At 30.6% G+C, this 23,240-nt stretch overlaps 1 protein-coding gene across 3 annotated transcripts in view; it reads left to right on the top strand.

The window, feature by feature from the left end:
- Positions 1 to 19,950, top strand: part of gce (germ cell-expressed bHLH-PAS) — a 70,830-nt gene extending 50,880 nt beyond the window's left edge. For 2 of the 3 annotated variants that reach the window (XM_065506689.1, XM_065506690.1), the window contains exons 3-11: positions 3,066 to 3,902; positions 11,995 to 12,158; positions 12,226 to 12,371; positions 14,798 to 15,003; positions 15,080 to 15,272; positions 15,342 to 15,570; positions 15,633 to 16,457; positions 16,517 to 16,656; positions 18,894 to 19,950. In XM_065506689.1, coding sequence (XP_065362761.1) covers positions 3,067 to 3,902; positions 11,995 to 12,158; positions 12,226 to 12,371; positions 14,798 to 15,003; positions 15,080 to 15,272; positions 15,342 to 15,570; positions 15,633 to 16,457; positions 16,517 to 16,656; positions 18,894 to 19,193 — 3,039 coding nt within the window. In that variant the 5' untranslated portion in view covers position 3,066 and the 3' untranslated portion in view covers positions 19,194 to 19,950. Of the gene's footprint in view, positions 1 to 64; positions 208 to 3,065; positions 3,903 to 11,994; positions 12,159 to 12,225; positions 12,372 to 14,797; positions 15,004 to 15,079; positions 15,273 to 15,341; positions 15,571 to 15,632; positions 16,458 to 16,516; positions 16,657 to 18,893 lie in introns of those variants that run through there. The other variant, XM_065506688.1, reaches the window with a different exon arrangement.
- The last annotated feature ends 3,290 nt before the right edge of the window (positions 19,951 to 23,240 follow it).

Here is a 23,240-nt window from a genome sequence, read left to right as displayed (position 1 = left end):
AAATTATTGAAATATTTAGTTGCCAGTGAAGAGAGTTTGCAATACGACTCGTATCATGATGGAAAGAAAACCTACATGTAACCATTATAATAATAATAATGAAATTGTAATAGTTGGCAATATTATTATAATAATACTCATAATAAGCCAGTGATACAGAGCTCATTCCATTAAAATGTGGAGGAAAAACTGTATGGGTCCAAATACGTATGTAAATATTCCTCTATTAAGTGTTTTTTTTTCAATATTGGGAAAAACATAAATAAATATTGTAGGTGTTGTTATGACTGTACCGTAGAGTAATTTAAATTACATACAATACATTATACATATTAAGTATTTTTATACGCTTATCATAAATTTTAATGTGTTTATTATTGCAATAAGTACAATAATATGAATAATGGACGCAGTTATTATTCCTATACCAACCATCAACATAGTTCTTTTGTCGCAATCTAGTCAAATAAGAACTTTAAATCAGTTTGAAAGATTATCTTTGATTTTGGCTTAAAGGATTCATTAGTCAACAAATTATCAGCTGATTATACTTGTTTTATGGAGTTGTATTGTAATATCATTATCTAATAATACTGTGTGTAATTGTTTAAGTCATGGAAATATAAACATATACGGACACCAGTGCATGATAAAAGACCAAAAAAAAAAGACCTATGTCTCACAGTTTCGTCCAAAGTCATATCAAATCTTGCAAACAGTTCGGAATTTCATAAAGAACAGAAATTGTGAACATATAAAATCAAAAAAACCTCATCTTCAAGATCAAAATCGCAAAAAACTTTAAAAAAATCGAAATAAATTTATAAATACATTTTTTTTAAAGCTGCCTAAAAGTATGCTTTACTTTATAATAATTTAATAGTTTATGGCCCAAAACAACTAATTCCTTTAGTTTATTCTTACTAACTTATACTGACCTACCTAAACGGTGTCAAGAATCATTCCTAGGAAGTTCATATTTATCACATATTGAACTGGTTTCAATTATTTCATAATTGAATCAAGTATTCATGTGCTCAAAAACAAAATTTTCTAATATTTTCTATTGAATTTTGAGTTTTGAATTTGATAATTTTGACAATTGAATATACAATTTTCGTTAGTGGTTGAACTTTAAATATAAAAATTACGAAAATTATCTATTCAATAATTTTTGTATTTAAAGTTCAACCAATAACGAAAATTGTATATTCAATTGTCAAAATTATCAAATTCAAAACTCGAAATTCAATAGAAAATATCAGAAAATTTTGTTTTTGAGCACATGAATACTTGATTCAATTATGAAATAATTGAAACCAGTTCAATATGTGATAAATGTTTGAATTAAAATATAATTTTTTCTGTGCGACAACTAGTCAATGTATATTCAATTGTCAAAATTATCAAATTCAAAACTCGAAATTCAATAGAAAATATTAGAAAATTTTGTTTTTGACATGAATACTTGATTCAATTATGAAATAATTGAAACCAGTTCAATATGTGATAACCCAGTATGCAAAATGATTCGAAGTTATGTCGAAAATGAATCATTTTTTCGTAAAATTTTATCGATATCGACTTCGATATAATGTCGATAATGTGCGGGTTTTCCTAAGTAGAGTGCAGAGCGATAAAGAGTCGAAAATTATTTATTATTCTGATTCTAATTTTTATCGATATACTATACCTTTTTCGGTATTAAAAATGTTCTAAATTGATTCGATTTCGATTTAATATATGAACAATTTCGAATACTTTATACCATCGAGCAATTTTTTCTTGAAATAATGCATATTCAATACCTTTATTATTATCCAATAATGTTGCGTTAGATGTGTTTTCATTTTCAAATGAAATAAGCTCTGCACATATTTCTGATGTTTGCTGATTATGAGATTCGAATTGTCAAAAAACAACATCAATAATTGGCTGCGCTTTTCATTTAAGACGTCTTTGATCCATTTTTCGTCTTAAACTATATTTTTATGAATATGTTATTGATAGGATAAGAAATAAAATTTTATTTTCTCACAAATTGACAAAAGAATAATATGTATGTATATGCATTTGTCCATTTTGTGCAAAAATAAAATTTGGCATTAAAAAAGAACTCGAACATTATTCGCCATTTCTATAAAATATTAAAATACGATATTCTAAAAAATGTAGATTGGATAGAGCATCATAATAAATTCATATTTTCGATTTTAATTCGAAATAAGTTCGATAAAAAGAACTGACTCGAAATGTTGCATACTGGGAAATGTTTGAATTGAAATATATTTTTTCTGTGAAATGACTGCACGGGGGTTATCAAAAATCTAAAATTGGCAGTTAGTTCTCGAACTGTTAGCCGCAGTGCAAATGAGAATGGTCGTACTATTTTTATATGCAATATGCTCTTGGTTGGAGATTCCAGCATGCCAGTAACTCCAAACATATCTCTAGGGTTTTAAAGCTTAGAAAACCTATGGGAAATTGTAGATCGAAAAATTCGGACTTAAAATTATATCTCGAAGGTAGTGGTTATAAGGGAATGGCAAACAATTTTAATGAATGCAACTCAGACACTTTAATTGGTTCAATACAATGTCGCTTTATAAAATTTATAAACAACGATGGCAGACTTAATAAATGATAACAGTGACGTAAACAAGATCGATGACAAGAGAGAGGAGCGAGAGCGACTACGTAATGTTTATTTAAGACATTTTATTGACATAACGCATTGTATGAGAAAAAGTAACAACAAATCTCATTAAATTATAAGTATGTATGTATATCGAAAAATTAAATCAACACAGGTGAATAAAAACGAAACGTAAATAAATGATTAAATTACTATTAAGAAATATTTTAAAAAGCCAATGAACATAAGAAACATTAAAGATTAAGAAAATTAAGGCAAAATTAGTTTAAACCGAATAAAAATAAAAATAGTTAAACAATTTATTAAATAAATAATTCACAAATGCATAACTTATTAACTTTATTTATATTTTTTTTTTTTTAAAAACTATTCAATAATCAAATAAATGTTATTTTCATTCCATTTTCAGAATGTGTTCCGCTATGAATAGCACATACTCGGATAATGTCCATAATATAAACAATTTAACAATACCCTTTATTAACAAAAAACAATTAACTACGCAGAGCGGTAATTTTGAAACCGATGACATTCCCTATTTAAGTGAAAAATTTGCTTCCATTGCCGATGAGAAAGAGACAAAAGATTACGCTCAACTCAAAATGGATACAAATTGTACAAATGACAACGATGACCTCAATAATGCTCTAAATACATGGTCTGGTGGTGGTGATGGAGATGGTGGCGGTGGTGATACAACTGAAGATGACATGGGCTTTCAAGACGACAATGTATCGCATGTGGGCTCTGATTATTCAGAATTTCAACCTACCGAACAAGACAACCTGTTTGCTCAACCCAATCCACCGGATGTGTATGGCAGTGAATTAAATAATGTGGAATTAAAATACAATCCATCGGAACTAATGCTCAGACCACCTTCGGGTTCAGCAATGCATTTTAATTATAATTTCTCAGCCATGCCATCACAAACAGAACCACCACCCCCAGCCGCAGGATCGAATGTCCATCGTAGTTCAACATTGCCCCCCAATAACACGCCATTTATATATGGCAATCATCCAGATATGGGAAGCACCTCAGCAGCAGCAGCGGCAGCCGGTTCAACTGCATCTAATTATTCAACAAATTCTCATTCGAATCCAGGGAGCTTCCATCCGAACATGTGGTATCCTAATGCACCGTTTGGTACTTATAGATCCTATGGATCTCACGCATATGGCCGTCATTATGGCCCCCAACTATCCCACGATCATATGATGGACATGTTTCAATTATCAAATAGGTGAGTTGATATTATCGTTAAAATATAAATTTGTAGCAGGTCACATTTTATTCATTTCATATTTAAAACATAACGTAAACTTAAGATACAACCCTATTTTTGTTATAAGCAGGGAAACCGGAAATATGCTCTAAAAAAAGCGTTTTAGGCGCTTTAAATATGCAGTAAAAACTTTAAAATATGCTCTTAAAATTTAAAAAATATGCTCTTAAAAAATATGTCTTTAACACTTAGAACGGTTAAGTTTGAATTAGAACTAAAATTTGATATTTAGATGGAGCTATTATTAAAATATTTTTTTTTATTATTATTATTTATATAATATAATTATTTTATATTAAAACAAGTAAGAGAGCTATATTCGGCTGTGCCGAATCTTATATACCCTTCACCTAATTATACTTCAAAATAAAAAATTTAAATATTTTTAGGTGAACAAAAATTTTTTTTCAGTTTTTTAATTTTTTGGATAAAATTTTTTTTCGAATTGTTATTTTAAATTTAAAAAAAAAATTTCTGTTTTTTTAATTTTTTATTTTTTTGGTGAAAAGCCATCTATTTTTCAATTTTGAATTTTAAACAAAGGAAGTAAAAACCTGTAACACAACAGCGAAAAATAAGTAAGACAAAATTTGTTTTTGATAAACTCAAAATATGCTATTAAACAGTAAAATATGCTCTAAAAACGCAAAATATGACATAAATATGCTCTTAAAACAAATATATGCAAAAATATATATTTAAGGGTAAAATATGCAAAAATATGCACTAACAAATCGATGCCAAAATTCTTAAATAGTTCTGAAACGTGTAAATATCTTATCCATGTGCTCATTAGACCCACCAGAAAAAACATGCATTTGCATATTTTGGTTTCCCAGGTTATAAGGTTATTTGAATTGAACTTTTATTTTTCATACAACTTTATGTTTATTTAAGTACCTGCTATTCAAAGTCAACTCTGTTGACTTTAGTATATATTTTGACAACCATGAAGATATGGAAGTTTATACAACATCTGAAACGATGAGAAAAAAATAATTTGTTTTCCAAAACAACAATTTATGATTCTTTTAAAGTAGTTGAGGGAGCAGGGTATATATGGTGTTCTGACGATATGGTGTTGGCCGATCGAAGATTGAAAGTGCGAGAGATGGTGGAAGCTCTGTGGTTTCAATTTTTAATGATCACTTGTATGATAAAGCTTTCCGCTAAATGGCTGCAGCGTTTACTCACAATAGAGTGCAGTTTCCAAGACAAAAATCTATCAAATAGAATACGGAACATTCCTCTTCCGCCCTATTCTCCTGAATAAAATATTTATCAGCGTCTCCCCTTTCTAGTGGGCGTGGTTTGTCAGCAGGTCTTCTCTCATTTCGCTGATTTTTCTTGTAGCACAGTATTTTAATAAATACATATGTATTACATATTTCTGACGCGTTTTAGTTTCTATTTCAAGAATACTCAAGATATTTATAGAAATAAATTTCAATTAATGAAAAATATCGCTGTTAATACACAGATTATTTATGTTATTTTTCTAGTTTTCTTTTTTTGAGTTTCAAAAACAAATTGTATGTCCTTTGAATTTGCTCACAATATGCGGTATATTATGCATAAATTATTTATTCCTAAAGGATTAAAAAAAAGCAATATGTATCTTGTACTCATACTTATGAATACACAATACAAAATTGATAACCTTTTCGACTCATGGCCAGTTTCCTAGAGTATTTTCCATAAACATGTGTCAATATTTTTAGTTTCATATAAAGAATTAGGGGAATACTGAACAATGAGATAAAGAAAAGATTTCATTCAACCTCACAAAACAATCAGCAACCAACCACGCAAAGTAAATATGTGTGTCTCCTCCCCAGGATATGGAAAACACAAACAAGAGACTCACACACTTAACCAGAATTAAAGTATAATTCATAAATAAATGAATGACTGGCTGACAACTTCTCTGGAAAGAAATCATACAAGCACGAACGCAATTGAAGGCAAAATAAAAAATCAAGTCTCCCGCAGGATCCTGTCAAGTGGGGGGCTGTAAAATGTCTTGAAACATTAACCAAATTAACAACTATACAAAAAAAAAAACAAACGAGGTTCTAGGACGAAATGAAAAACATACATACAAACGTGTATATCAGCAACTCGTACTACCCCGCAGTTAAGCAAGTAGTCAATGTATCCCTTATATACAGTAATTGTCACTTGGCTGACTCCAATTTATATATTTTGGGTCATTTGACACTTATGTGCTCTTTGTAGTGCAGAGAGAAGTCAATTGGTTTATATGTACATCCCATGTAATCTAGCGTAAAGTCAATTGTCACTTTAGTGTCTCTAAGTAACCTATAGTTTCGTCACTTTAAACTTTTATTATGTATTACACTTTAAAATAAGTTATTTTACTCACCAGAAGTAATTTATTGGAAAGTTGTCGGTTATAGGCAGTGTTGCCAATTCATGGTGAACAAAAAGGGCTAAATACTTAGAAAAAAAAGGCTAAAAAAGGGCTAAAAAAGGCTAAAATTTTTAATTAAAAAAATACATACATTTGACACAAAAAACAACTTAGAATGTTACATTTGGCTATGCCGAATTGACAAACAAAAATGTATGAATATAACACACGTTCAAATGCAAGAAAATAAGAATATTTATTCCTGTATGTTGATCCTTAACTTTAAAATAACTTAAAACACGTATATCATATGCCGATATTTTTAAAGCCTCGTATTTATCACCTGGCCTGCAAAATGCTCCTATGCAAATTTATTAATATGAAAGACAAATTATGTATAAAGTAATCCTTTGTGATAACTTCGATGGAGAATATTTTGATAAGTGAATATATGGCAAATATGCCTCCCATGTAATGCAGAAAAAAAATATTCTAAAAATTATACACGTCGCCGGACAGAATTGATTTTCATTGGCAAAAACATAAATTTTGCCATTAGTTAGTAAACATATCAAAACTAAGGTAGCCAAAATATGTAAACATAAATATTTAATTTAAATTTGGAAAAAGTTAATTTTCTATATTTGATCAGATAAAAATGATCATACCTAAATTATTATCGATAATGAACTGAATTTTTCTTTCTAAATTGGTTGGATTGTAGTCTTTGAAAACGGTATACTACATGTCATGTGTTATAAAATATTTGTTAAAGTACTATATTTACGTCAATACATCGCCCAGATAAAGTTAAAATTATTCTCTTTAACCCTATATATGATTTTATAAATGCCCGGACTCGCGCGTAAAACATTAACATATTTATTAACAATTTTTATTTAAATAACGTACATTTTCTCTATATTAGTTATGGCATGTTTTTAATGTATGGAAGGTCCAACCATTTGTATGTGCTTAAATTGTTTACTGGTTCAACATTTTTAGTTAATTTTTGACATAATATCCCTGCCAATTTTTTGAACTGATTTTACTAATTTTCAACAGCAAAAATTTCAGATCATTAGAGTAAATATATAATTTTCATTAGAGTAAATATATATGGCTAAATGAAAATAAAAAAGGCTAGAAAAAAGGCTAAAGGCTAAATTCATTTTTTTGTGGCTAAACAAGATTGAAAAGTGCTAAATTTAGCCCAAAAAGGGCTAAATTGGCAACACTGGTTATAGGACTGTCTATTTTAACGACTATTTGAGGTAAATTCGTGAATGTTCAGGGCTGTCACAGAATTCTATTCCCATCGAAAATGGAATTATTTTAGTATTTAGTTTTTTCACAAAGAGTAAAACGAAAAATGTTGGGAATAAAACAACCTTCGGTTAAATTAAATTTTGTTTAATATTATTGGGTTTTCTTCAAGTTTTAATTAACATCTTTACTTAATTTTTGATTTTAACAGAATTAACAGAAATATTGAAGCCATTCCGACACAAATGACAAATGGTGACAGACAGGTTTGTTTATAACCAAAATTATTAAATAAGAAATCGAGTCAGTTTATTTCTTTATATTAAATTTTTATTGGATTTTTTTATGTGTATCCAATAATATTTTAAAACCAAAGAAATTTTTTAGATTTTTAACGAAGTCTACATTCTTAAAATTGAATAATTTGTTCTATGCGGAATTCCCGGGATCCCGGGAAATTTGAAAATTAATCCCGATTTGCGTTGACTACTTTGGATCAGCTATCAGATTGTCTCATTGTAATTAAAAAAGGTCAACTAGCCCTCTTCCTAAGGACATGCATGAGTTAAAATAACTAGTCAAGTAGCTAGTTCAATTCACTAGTTCGGTATAGTCTCCTAAAACTGCTGGGACTATTTACAAGTGTCTTTCAGACTTACAAACATACATTCACACACACTTTTGTATACATATAAGTATACTCGCACATATGTATGTATGTATGTTTCTGTATGTAAATTATCGTCATGTGTTTTGATTTTTGTGAAGAAAATAAATCTTTTTTTAGCATTAAATCAATATAAATATGTACTATTCCGTCTAGTTCTTGTTAATTTTCTTCTTATTAACCCTTAATTTACCCAATCACCTTAGTTGGGTTTGACAGTTTGACAACTAGAATGAACTAAGTAAAGATGTCACATTTTCTACTTTATTAACTATTTGAGATGGATTTTGAATTTACTGAGTACAGATTTTAGTTTCAGTTTTGTTGCTAAATAAAATTACTTTATTTCGAAATATTAGATTTAAATAAAACACCGATAACTTTCGATAAATTAAATGCTGTGAAATGAAATTTTTAACGTATTAACAGCAACTTTACTGGTTTAATTCAGTGAACTTGTGAAATTGTAATGCAATGACCTAATGATAAAATAATTTAATGAAAAAGGATTATTTGTAAAAACTGTTCAATTAAAATGTTACAAAATAAGTGTGTTTAAAAAAAAAAAAAAAAAAAAAACCAAATGAGTCTAAATTTCTTGTAATTAAATTAATGCCTGTCATATAGAGTTTTTGCTTAATTTCATTGAAATTTTATGAATTAAAGTTCTTTGCACTTTCATCAGTCACGCAAGTGTTTTGGTGTACTAATTTAGATCTACTTTATCTTCAATATAAATTTTGTATAAAGTTTTCTAACGAAGAAAAACGTTTTAGATTACGAAGATACCATTTTAACATAACAGTTTAAATAGTCACTGAGTGTTTTAATATACACACATTACACAGTCTATAATGCACAACATACACTGGTTATGTAGTTGATGTTAATTCTAAAAGCGCATATGATCAACTAACTACTGACTGCAATCGCTGCCACTATTTATACACACCGCCATCTACCAGTAGCTTGATGAACTATCTTAACGGACAAAACTAGAATGTTCTATATCTAGAGCTTTTAGCAGCTTTAACGTTTAAAGTTGCCATACTTAAGGTAGGATCACACATGACAAATATTTGACGAAAAAGACTTAACCACTAAATAAAATAAATTTTAATTCTTTTATTTATTTCAAAAACTTATTTTACTTAGGTTGATTCAAAACAAACAAATTTAGTTTTATTTTATTTGATGCTATTTGATCTTACAAAACACTTGTAAAAGTAAACACGTCAAACAAATTTGTGCTAAAAAAATGTTTGAGCAAACATTTGCCTTGTGTGACCCTACCTTTACAAACAATGTTCCACTGCAAAGTTAACAATATCCACAGATATGTTAAAAATTATGTTAACGCTTGTTAATCGGCCGGTAAACAACATTGTCCACAATTAGAAGTCTCCAGAAATAGAAATGTTGAGAAACATGATGCAACTTGAAACCAGCCGTTGGAAACTGTTATGTTTGAATTCAAATAGAATTTCGTAACAGTATGTTGTCCATGTCTAAGCTTATTGAAATCCATACAAATTAAATTGTATGGTATGTGATGAAAATCTATTGGTTTGAAAAAGTGTCATGAATTGTAAGCGATTTCATGAATATATTTTGAACCTGTCGCTTGCTTACACTATACTAGCTAAATATGAATTAAAAAGCATTTAGACAAGAAATTTTATCAACATTAATTCAAATGTAAAAACAAGAATGTTTAAACAATTTACAACACGAAAACAATAATCCTTTCTATAACCACCACCATTCGTTTGCAACACATCGAAATATTGGTTTTAGATCAAGAAGTATGAGGGTCAATAAGTCCGCGACTTTTTGAATAACTAAAAGGGCTACACTGGTCCTGTCAACAGACATCTGTCACAACAAGCTGCGTTATTAAATTTGTGTTTGACAGCCATTGATAGCTGACTACCTAGTGACTTGAGAAGAAATTGTAAAAAAGTGAATTTCGTCCACTCATTAATCGTTATTTTTTGCGGGAAAAAAACCATCACTCAAACCAATTGGGAGCTACTATGGGAGCTCACAACGAAATTCGAAATGGATTTTGAATTTCGTTGTGGTGCGAGTTGAAAGTGCGAGAGATTGTGGAAGTCATAGGCATAGAGAAACATAGAGCGGAAACTAGAAAAAAACTCAAACCAACAAATTACTCAAAATAATCACACATACGAGTGTTGTTTTTGTTTTCACATATTTTTTTCTACTAATACATTCTCACCATTTAGGTTTCTTACAACTGAGTTAGGTCTTTGACAGGAGAGTTTCCGCTCTATGTCTATTCTCTATGGGCATCTCACATGGCTCAGTGGTTTCAATTTTGAATGATCACTTGGGTATGAGAAAGCTTTCCGCAAGATGTGTGCCATGTTTGCTTTTCTGCAATCGTGTAAAAACTTCGAAATATGAACGAGTTTTTGGACCATGGATGAAACGTGGATCGTAACCATGGACGAAGCAAGTTTTGCATTACTTCTTTATTTGACAAAAGTGCCGATGAAATACAACGAATGCTCACCAAAGCTTATGGAGAAAGTGTTTCATTAGTTTTAACGTGCGAGAAATGGTTTGTGCGTTTCAGAAGTGGTGATTTTGACACGGAAGATAGCCCAGGCTAGCCAAACGAATTGGAGGCATGAAGATTGTTGTAAAACTCAACAAGAGCTTGCAAAATCATTGGGAGATACTCAATCAGCAATTTGAAAACCTTTGCGAGTAGCAGGATTCATCCAAAAGCAGGAAAATTGGGTACGAATTGAAGCCGAGAGACCTTGAAATACGATTTTGCATGTCCGAAATGAAGAAAAACATTTTTGCACCGAATCATTACTTGCGATGAAATAAATCGTATGTGAAGCCCGGGTCATCAGCCGAATCGACACCACAGCCAAATATCCATGGCTCTAAGGTAATGTTCTGTATTTGGTGGGAGCAAAAGGGTCCTTTATATATTGAGCTGCTGAAATCTGACCAGACAATCACAGTGAACCTGTACCTAAATCAACAGATTCGTTTGAAGCGAGCATTTGTCTACACAGAGAAAACAGATTCGTAATAGCAACCGAATTTGTTGCCAATCGAATGATTCGGTTGCACACATAGAATTTTTCGGTTCTATCAACAGAAAGTCAGTTGATAAAGAAGAATTTCGGTTGAAGCAACCAAACTTTTGTTACACCTTCTAAAATATTGTAGCCACAATTGTAAAATTCGGTTACTAAGGTAGAATGATTCGATTGGCAACAAATTCGGTTGCTATCACGAATCTGTTTTCTCTGTGTAGATTATGAGGGCAGACATGAAACTGTAATATTCCAACATGACAACGCTCGGCCACATGTTGCAATATCTGTGTAAAACTATATAGAATGAAATGGTTGGTATAATCCAGACCTTGCACCTCCTGACTACTATTTGTTTCTATCGATGTAGAACACTCTCTTTGGGATACGCTTCACTTTGGAACAATGTTTCTGAAATTGGCTTGATTCGTTCTTCGCCTCAAAAAAGATGAGCAGTTCTTTTGTCTCGGAATCCTTTTCTTAAACATTAATCTTATAACATCCTAGTCGTTTTTACAATAGTTTCACAATAGATTTACATCACATACCTGATAATACTTGATTATTTAATATTTTGTTTAGAACTCTGTTGCCAACTTTGCAATAATTTCGTCCCCTTTATTATTTACTAAATAATTTTGATATTTATTATAATTTTAGTGGTCGAGAGGCAAGAAATCGAGCAGAAAAAAATAGACGAGATAAATTAAATGGTTCCATACAAGAACTTTCCACAATGGTGCCACATGTTGCAGAATCTCCCAGACGTGTCGATAAGACGGCAGTGTTGAGATTTGCCGCTCATGGTCTACGTCTGAAATATGGTAAATTATCCTCAAGTAATTCAATTATATATAATTTATAATCATACTGTATTTTCTTTGCTTTTAGTATTTGGCAGAAGCCTTAACAATGAATCAACACAATCAACGGATGCTCTCATGAAATTATTGGACAGTTTCTTCCTAACATTGACCTGTAATGGTCAAATTGTTTTAGTATCTTCCAGTATAGAACAACATTTGGGACATTGTCAGGTAAAACTACTACACAATCAAGAGAATAATTAAATAAATTTTAATTAAATTTAACAACAGCACAATATGACAGACATTGGCTTTAAAACTATGCATATTCTGTTGTGGATACGTGACATTGTAGCGATGTCCTTGCTTTGGCCAATTGCAGAAAAACAATCCAATAGATTGTTTCCTCTGTGTCTGGTAATAGCAAATCGTGCTTTCGTGCCATTTAAAGGAAAGCATCAATTTATTTAATTCCAAACCGTATGACAATTCAATTTGCAATTGTTTTAATTGCATCGAATATGCTGAACAGTTTTCACCGTGTGTAAATATAAATTAGGGAGGTTCAGATTTACCTTGGTCTATAAGGAAGAGTTTAAATAAATCTACAATGAAAATTGGAGTTAATTTGGTTAATGTTAATCGGCTCTGAAGTTTAGAAATGCGTTTACAAATATTCTTCATCAATATTGTTTACCATTGAAGGGTATTTTGCCCAGATTTGTGATTTGGAACAGTTTTCAAAAACTCAAGTAGTCTAAACTATAGATGTCAACATCTCTGCCAAAGAGTCTGTATTTGAAGATCAATTAGCCGCAAATGTTTTAAACTTATTTTCACGACCAATAATCTCTATATGTAAAATTATTATATTAGACCGTTATGTGAGAAGAATAAAAGACAGGTATATAAGGGCATGGCCAGAATTTAGTGCAGGAACCTGAAATTGTCCTTTATCTGTTTTACCATTCTTTATTACTAAAATGCTTGAGACAAAATAGTTCATAACAGCTATTTCTAAATTGTTCAGATTACAAAAAATCCTCACAACATCTGCATTAAGAAATAGATTCGTATTGATGTCGCCCATGAGAATGACGTGTTCATATCTAACAGTCACATCTGCCCAAAAATATGCTCATAGTTAGAGAAACAACCCAGGGGGAGATAAATTACACCCACCAATATTCTCTTAAATTCACTTCTATAAAAAATGCCTCACAATTTCCTTTATCTATATGACTAATCAAGTGTCACAATAATACGAAAACATGTCACCCTAATGTATTTGTTTAATTTAAAGTTTATTAAGTTCATGTTACAATATTAGTTGTGTTCGCGTACTTGATAATTTCTAATAATTTGTACAAATTATCACTGGAAGTTACGAGATTCCGTTCGTTTACTTTTAAAAACTTGTAACGAGAGAGCAAGAGAGTGCTAAAAGTGACAGTTCGTAGATAGAGAACATGATATTTTTTACTGGACATTTTTTGTCCATTAAAATATATCAACATAAAAAATATGTTTAAAACATATTCTTGCAAATGTAAACAAAACAAAAAAGTTGAAAATTAACACAATTTACAAGTCTTGCAAAGAAAAAAAGTAAAATAACACAAAACAATCTTTTTAAATTGATTTATAATAAAATACAACTTATTTTTACAAATTGTTGTTCGCGTACTTTTTTGGATATATTTTAGATTGAGAGTAAATTTATTTTTACTCTCTAAATTAAAGTTACTGGATAATTTTTACTGGAAAGTACGCAAACACACTTATTGTTAAATTGTGCCGAATACCGAAAACCCATCACCATATAAGACTGACTCCGATTTTTGGACATTTTGTATAAAAACATTTATTTTTTTTATCAGATTTTGCCTATTTTTAATACCATGTTTTGCACGGATACCACTATTCTATAGACATTTATGTTTCATGGAATTTAAATTTTTTTATTTAAAAAAATCAGATATTTTTTGTGCATGATTTCATCGTTGGCGTCAAATCTTTTTTTCGCCGAGACGTTTTTACAGGTTTGGAAACAAGAAATAGTCACTCGGGGCTAAATCCGTAGAATAGGGCGGAAGAGGGAGCATATCGTAGCCTAATTAATGGAATTTTGCCATGGAAACTTCACATGTGTGTACTGTTTTGTACAGCCGATTGTGAGGAAACGCATAGGCATGCGTTTCCTCACAATCGGCTGCAGTTTGTTCAAATATTGACAGCAGTCCACTGACAGATTCCTAGAAAAATATCAAAATATTTTTTGGACGTTTGGACTCACATTTTGGTTCATAACTCTACTTGACCGATTTTGCCCATTTTCAAGAGTAAACAAAGAGAAGGGAAGCTTTTAACAGACAGACAAAAATATTTGTAGCGAAAGCGATGAATATTTCTATGTGTTACAAACGGAATGACAAAATTAATATACCCCCGATCATATTTTGATTAAAAAACCAATAAAAGCTAACATATTGCAGTATAATTGATTGGCACATACCGGAAGAGTAAAATTTTTACAAAATAAATAAAACAATAGATTCATGTTCACTTTTTTTTTGTGAACATGCAAAGAATAATTTAAAAATATATTAGCATTCTTCATAAAACAAATATGTATGTATGTATTTCATTATTTCTAGGCTGATTTATATGGTCAAAATATCTTGCACATAGCCCATCCAGAAGATCATCAGCTGTTAAAGGAAAAACTAATACCCACAGATTTAGATAATCTATTAGATATACAACCGGAAGATGAAGCAGGTGAACCTAGACAACGAACGCAGGCTGAAGAGGAAGAAATTGATAAAAGATTACGAGAAGATAAACGAAGTTTTACCATAAGGTTAGTACTTTTCAATATATGTATGTATATGGAGTCATAGTATTATAATTTTCATTTAATTTTCAAATTCCAACAGATTGGCCAGATCTGGACCAAGATCAGAGCCCACAGTTTATGAGCTGGTTAAAATAGATGGCAGTTTTCGACGCAGTGATATGGCGCCGAGAGGTCTGAAAACAAGTACATTTCCCTCAACCTTACAACTAATGCGACGAAGTCGGGGACGTGAGGACATAATGCCACTCCATACGATCAGTGGCAATGATATTGTAAGTTTTAATTATTCAAAAAACAAATCGAATGACAACTAAACTAAACAAATATGGAACATTTTATAGGTATTAATTGCCATTGCTCGCATAGTACGACCGCCGGTTATAAATCGTGTGGTGGAGGCCAATCGTTTGGAATACAAGACACGCCATTTAATCGATGGTCGTATTATAGATTGTGACCAGCGCATTAGTATAGTGGCTGGTTATATGACAGACGAAGTGCGCAATTTAAGTCCATTTACCTTTATGCATCAGGACGATGTACGATGGGTCATAGTGGCTCTAAGGCAAAGTATGTTTGCAAATTTTATAAAATATTTACAATGATTTGTAATAGTCCTATTTTTCCTACAGTGTACGATTGCAATAGCTCTTATGGCGAATCTACTTATCGTCTTTTTACTCGCAATGGCAAAATAATTTATTTGCATACCAAAGGTTACCTAGAGATCGACAAGAATACCAATAAGGTTCACTCATTTATCTGTGTTAATACCCTGCTGGAAGAAGAGGAGGGCAAACGTCGTGTCGAGTATATGAAGAATAAATTCTCAGTTATAATCAATACTAAAATACCCCAATCCTCGGATGATGTACCGGCTTCAGAAAATCCTCAACAATTGGAAAAGGCTGTCTTGTGTTTAATACAAAACCTTAAATCCAGCTCAGATGATGATGGCGATTCGGAAGCTTCTTCTTCGACATCGTCGTTTTCAACGAAATCCCATCACCATCATCATCATCACACGAATCCCTATCACTATGGCAGCTCTTCGCCTCAAATAGCGGGTATGTCCAGTATAGGACGTTCCACGAAAACACCTCCTCTAGCTTTAGTACCTCCGGCCGCCGATTCCATTAAGAATTCTATAACCAAAAGTGTAAGTGTCGTCAAGACAACAGCAGCGAAATTTTTACGTTCCACCATCACCAGCTGTGTGCAGCAACCAATTGTTCTTGACAGTAACTGTGGACCAGAAACAAATATTAGTGGACAGCCAGTGGATGACGGCGACAATATGATTTATTCGAATAATACAGACAGTGATGGTTATCTCACAAATCCAGAACAAGAAGGCGGTCGACATTATACGCCGTCCGGTGCAGTTAAACGAAAAATATCATATTCGTTGTGTGAAACTGATAGTGATGAATATAGGGTGCCAATGCAACGTCAAGGTACAAATTACAAACATTTGTATGTAGTACATTTAACACATTTATAACTTTAATTGCAGCCATAGAAAATGTTCTTTCTAGTTCATTGCAACAAATTAATAATAGACTTAATCAGCAACTAAATACAGCATTGGAATTAAGGGACCAAGGTCAACGATATGAAGTACCTCATACCGAAGAACGTATAGCAGATATTATGGTGAGTTTTAATGATTGGGCTGATTATTCCAGTGTTAAGAATTTCTGTATTTAAGTAAAGACAGTGGCAAAAGTTATCAATCTATTGATTAAAATACCTTTCAATAAATCATGAAATTTCGGCTTTTTATAGAAAATGTTCTTCTGGAAATTGATAGGATAAATTTTAATCTTTTAAATGTTAGTCCTCTAGTCCTAAACCCCTGACTATACTTGACAAATATTTATCATAGCAATTAATGACGTTTGTTGTCAATACAAAGTTGTCTGAGCGAATGCACTAATAATTTTGTCATAACGAAGCAATAATAATAAATGGAGACTATACCTGATAATTTTTTATCTTGACAACCATTTTGACGTTTATCATGATACAAATTTATAAGGTATAGACAGGGGGTAAGGTTTTCAACAATACCAAATATTTGTAGATAGTCCAGCGGTGTTAAATCATAAGAAAAAGGCGGCAAATTGGCTTCGCCAAATCGAAAACTTAAGTGACCGGGACATTTCTCCTGTAACAATTGAATTCTTTGGCCGGCTGTGTGGTTCGTGGCGCCGTCTAGTTGATACCAAAGATCACAAACTGCATAATTGAAAAACTGGGCCTCTTCCCTAAATATGAAACATATCATGCGTTCGAAGCGTTCCATTTTTAAAATTTTTCAAGTTTGAATCGATTATTTCACAAAACTAAATGAATGTCAAAGGATGACAGCTCAATTGAATCAAATTTATTATAGGGAAGCAAAGCCGAGAAATCCGTATTTAGTTCAGAATGATGTCAAGTGACAACAGCGCTTGGCTGGTTTCTGTCTATGTAATACTAGGCCCTAATCTTCATAAATGTTGGAGGTCTCAATAAAAGTGAAAAAATAAAAGATTTACAAGCTCTAAAACCCTACTTGGTTGTTTATGAAGAATTTTATGGGAATATTTTTCAATGTTGTAGGCCATTGAAGCTGAATTTATAATGCAACAATTGAATTGTTTTACATTTTTTACAAATCGCATAATTGAAAATGGGCCTAACACCATGCGTTCAAAGCGATCCATTTTTAATTTTTTTTTAAATTTGCAAAAACATTTTTAAATTTCAGAACTGAGTTTACATATCGCTTGACTCTATTGTCCAGCTTTATACACTAATTTGATCCGCACTCCTTGAATATCGAAAACACCATACATTCATTAAAATCATGTCAGCCATTCATTCCAATTGGTTAGCTTCATTCAAAGGCCTTTATTTAAATAGCATTAATTTATCGTTAAACTAATTCATAACCGAATTCACAGTAAGGAATTAATTCTATAAAGAATGAATTCAATACGTTTGAAGTACTAAGGAATTAAGACAACGAATGGTTAATGGAATTGTTAATAGAATCAATTGGTCAATTCATAAGGTCTCTTATCATGTCATATTATCATAATGTCCTAATATTTAACAATGGTTTTCATTGCTTTTCAAGCTACGTTTATTGTGTTATCGTAACCAACCAGAAGAGACCTGCGCCGAATGCCTAAGAGTCGTGATATATTAAGACATTGAGACAATCACCCCTATCGCGAATCAATATTTCACATGAAATATGTTCCCTTTTCCTTTTTTCGTTCATCAACTTAGTTCACGTGAAAAAATTCCCCAAGTTGTGAATTTTTAGATGGAATTTTGTAAACAATAAACAGCTGTTACGAACAAAATGAACTATTGTGAATGAAAAGTTCATAGGAATATCACGATAGCAATTTTCCCTTCGAGGGAAATGGATATTTCATGGGAACAAAATTTCACATGTTATTGCCGATAGGGGTGATTATGACTGATAAGAGACCTTGTGAATTGACCATATTATATTTCACATGAAATATGTTCCCTTTTTCGTTCATCAACTTTGTTCACGTGAAAAAATTCCCCATGTTGTGGAATTTTTAGATGGAATTTTGTAAATAATAAAAAGCTGTTACAAACAAAATCAACTATTATGAATGAAAAGTTCATGGGGATAATCACGATAGCAATTTTCCCTTCGAGGGAAATGGATATTTCATAGGAACAAAATTTCACATGTTATTGCCGATAGGGGTGATTATATTTAATTTGATTTTGAAAATTGAATTAAGAATTAATTCTTTCGAAACTTTGATACATATTAAATATTTACTTATACCATAATATTAAATGAATACTTATTAATATTTTATTCCTTTATTTTTTTATATATTAATTTACTATAGAAAGAGCATCAAAAGCAACAAGAAATGTATATAAATATAACCAACGAATTTGAAGTTCAACGAAAGAATAGTGAAAGTAGTAGTTGCAGTGACAGTGAAACAATTCGAAAATGTGTGGAAAATGGTTTAGAAGAGTCTCAACAACAACAACAGCAGCAACAATTTCAAAACCAAGAACAAGAACAGCAGCAACAACAAAATTCCACACAATCTGTGCATCCCGCAACAATAACAACAAATAATAAAAGTATTGTGGAAACTGAAGCACAATTGAATACAGAGAATGATGTACAACTATGATTGTAAACTAAAAATTAATTAACCAGATAATGAATCGAAATAAGAAACATTATTGAAATGAAATGTCTTAAGAGTGATTGAACGAGAATGTTATGGAAAACAATATTTATACAATTATTTACAAACAAATAAAATAGGTTTCTTTAATTATTAATTTTCCTTATTAATTTTTACAAAATGAAGATGAAAAACTACAAAACAATACAACTAAAACTAAATATGTACGTCTTAGTAGCAATGGCGTAATAAAACTGAATATACTTGTAACTACATATTTAATGAAATGTTAAATTAAAACAACTTAAAAACTTAGGTTTTATTGAGGTAAGGTCTAACTAAATAAGTCTAATTAATATGTAATATAATATTAAGAATATTAAAAAAAAAAAAACAAAACAAAAATTAGTTAGGTAAATCTTTACTACAATAATATGAAAAATGTTGCAATAATTATGCTACACACTGTATGTCTGATTGTTTTTTACACTTAAACACACTCATACATACGAACATAAATATTATTAATTGAAAACAAACAAAAAATTATAGACAAAATTTTAAAGAAAAAAAAAAACAAACACGGTGCAATTTATTATTAAACAAAAACTAATTCAAATATTAAATTCTTTTTTTTTTTAATTATTATTAATAATACAAATATATATGTATGTTGTATACATCTATGTATATTAGACTGTTGTAGAAATGTATGGAAAAAAAATAAATTCAAAAAACGGCTTGTAACTCCCCTTTAAAAGTTTTTAATTTATATTGTACTCAACCATTTTAACCTAACCTGATTAGGTTGGTTTTTTATGATTTTTTAGGGAGTTTCGATTATTTATTGTAACTAGAGTGTTCAAAAACCGAAACCGATTATTTTCTGTTTGAAAAACCGACAGCTTTCGATATTTTAGCATTATTCGACAGGTCGGTTTTTTTTTGTATAGGTTAACCGGTTTTTAAGAATTTAAAATTTTTTTTTTTATTTTCTGGTCAAAAAATATGTTTATACCCTTCCCCATGAGTGGCAAGTTAAGTTTGTCATTCCGTTTGTAATTTCTACATTTTTCATTTGCGACCTCACACAGTATATATGTATATTCTGTCTGTCCGTCTGTATGTTGAAATCAACTTTTCGTAGCCCCAAATAACTTATAAACATGATTGATACATCAATATATCGGAAATTCTTTCGGCTCGGTTGATATCGACAAAATCGGTCCACAAATGGCTGAGATATAAGGAAAAAACCGGGACAACCTCGATTTTTGGCCTATTTTTTATCTATATCTGGTTTAATGTCATTAATATAGACAATATGGATATCTAATGATAAATATTTCAAAGTCCATTGCAACGATGTATATTAGGCTATAGTAAGTTGGACCTACAATGGGTCAAAATCGGGAAAAATATTTTTTAACACGATTTTTTTTCTCATCAAACATTTTTTGTTGTCAAAAATTCTTTTTCCAAAAATTTTTTTTTTAAAAACTAAAAAAAATTTGGACAAAACTTTTTAAAAAACAATTTGGAAAAAAATTAAAAACTATTTAAAAAAAATTTTAATTTTTTTATTTAAAATATTTAAAAAAAATATTTTTAAGTATAATTTGGTGAAGGGTATAAAGATTCGGCACAGCCGAATTAAAGATTCGGCACAGCCAAATATTTTTTTTTTTACTTTTTGTACTTTTTGGCCACATATTCTTATTTTCGTATCGAAAATCTTAAAAGATTTCGGTTCCAAAACCGTTGTGATTTTAACATGAAGTATTTTCTTTTATCAATAAATCTTATTAAGATTAGATATAAAAGTTTTAATTTTCCTGATCTATAACAGTTCCAGCATATAATAAAATACCTGTTAACCATTTTTTTCGACCGGTTTCTTAAAAAATGCAATTTTTCGAATAAGTCAGTTTTTGAATACTCTAATTGTAAGACTTAATATAATCTTTCGAAAAAGATATAAGGGACAGAAATCGGTTTTAAACTTTTCGAGTTATTAAAAATTCTACCGACCATTATGTATCTCAGGGAAAAAGGTTCGTGAATTTTATAATATAATACTATGTTCATCTTCTTAAGATTCATAAAAGTTCTTATCATAGATAAATAAATTTGATGGGGTGTGTACTATAGAAGTACACTTCCACTCGGAGACCCATAGGTCTGAAGAGAAGAAATAAAATTGGAGAGAAAAATAAGAAGTCAGATGACATAAAGATGAATAAAGTGAAAAACCCAGTCCAAAGGAAAAGGACAGAATAAAATACGTCTTACTACACCAGGATTGGTTAGTAGAATCCCGGAATCAATAACGCTTCTAGAGCCCTCTTACAGTTCAGCTCTATGCTCGGGAGCATAAAAGCTCTGAGTGCTGCCTGACTATCTACATAAATTTTCACTACAGATCCCTCTGTGACGTGTGTCCTTAACAAATCCGTGGCCTGGAAGACACTGCATTCGTCTGGGAGTCTGTATGACACGTTGATGTCCTCATCTACTACATATACTCCGGCTCCAGTACCAGAAAACTGCACCCCCTTCAAACAGCTATTCAGATCCAACCCACTCGTCCATACTTGGAGACACAATTGGAGGTGAAATACCGAATTCTAAACTCATTCTAAACCCTATGGTCCGATATGGGTGATAGCCTGACCTATTAGACCTACCTCTCATACTTGTAAACCATTTTTAAAACTCAAATTAATTCTAAAAATATAAGAATTGCTCATTAGAAATTTATTATGACAAAGAAATAAAAAATAAAAGCTGGGCAAAGCTTAGGAAGTAAATTGGCTGTCAAATGATGAAATGTCAAGAATTGAGCTGTCTCTTTGCCATTTATTTAGTACAAACCAAGGCGAATTTATACAAAGTGGAGTCAGTCAATAAGCTAATTACTCTTTTATCGCTTGTTTGGTTCTAACACCTGTCAAAGCTTGTTTTTATACTTCAATATCTACATATTCTAAGCTAATTAACAAAATATTTATATTTTGCATAAATAAGTAAAGCCCTCACTATTCAATTATCTACACTATATTTAGTTTTAATACATATTTGTTTAATTTTTAATTTATGTTTTTTGACATTTGTTAAGACCATTGTTGTTTTTGTAGAACTACCACCACCTTGTATAAATTCGCCTTGGTACAAACTTGCAAAATTTTAATCATGTAACGTTGTGGACAAATGGAAATTCAAATTTGAAATACTGAACGAAATTTTTTTTCTCTCTTTATAAATAAAACACAAACGCAATATTCATGGTCGAAGAAATTGTTTGCCTTAAATTTTTTTTGGAAAGATAATTCTATATAAATAACAGTTTTATTATGTTATTGCACAAACTGAAAAATTTCAGTTTTCTAAAATTCAGAGTCGGTGCTGCATCCCGTGCCGCATTGACGAATATCCCATTTAACTAAAATTTTCAACGTTGCAATTTGATACCAATTGTCACACAAAGCCAATCCGTATTCCTTGAAAATCGAAAAAGTAAAAAAAACACTTGTTTTAGAATCGTTGAATTTCAAACTAATTCCATTAACAATGGCAAATTTAAAAAAAAACCTTGTTTTAGAATCATTGAATTTCAAACTAATTCCATTAACAATTGCAAATTTTTTCCCTGTTAATTAATTTAAAAACTTCAGTGCAATGCCGTTACCGATTAAATTGATTTTACAATAAAATAAACTATAAAAATTTTAAAAATATGGAACAGTCTAATATACATATTACTAGTTATATTTAAATGTATTTTTATATTCACTTCAATATTAATATTATAATAATTGTAATATTTTTAGAGAAACAGTTGCGAACAAAATAAATTGATTTTTTTAATGATTACATATTTTGAATTTGTATACATATACATTAGATTTCAAATCATTTTCAATAAGATAACATTAAACCAGACTATGTTACAATACTAAAGAAGTAGTCCAGTTTTGAAATCAGTGTCTTTCAATCGAGTTGTAATAAAAATGGGTCCAATTTTATAAATATTCATCAGATATTCTTATT

This window comes from Calliphora vicina, chromosome 4 (assembly GCF_958450345.1).
Source record: "Calliphora vicina chromosome 4, idCalVici1.1, whole genome shotgun sequence".
NCBI classification, from domain to species: domain Eukaryota; kingdom Metazoa; phylum Arthropoda; class Insecta; order Diptera; family Calliphoridae; genus Calliphora; species Calliphora vicina.
Note: the sequence above shows the minus strand (reverse complement) of the source record. Positions and strands in the feature narration are given on the sequence as shown.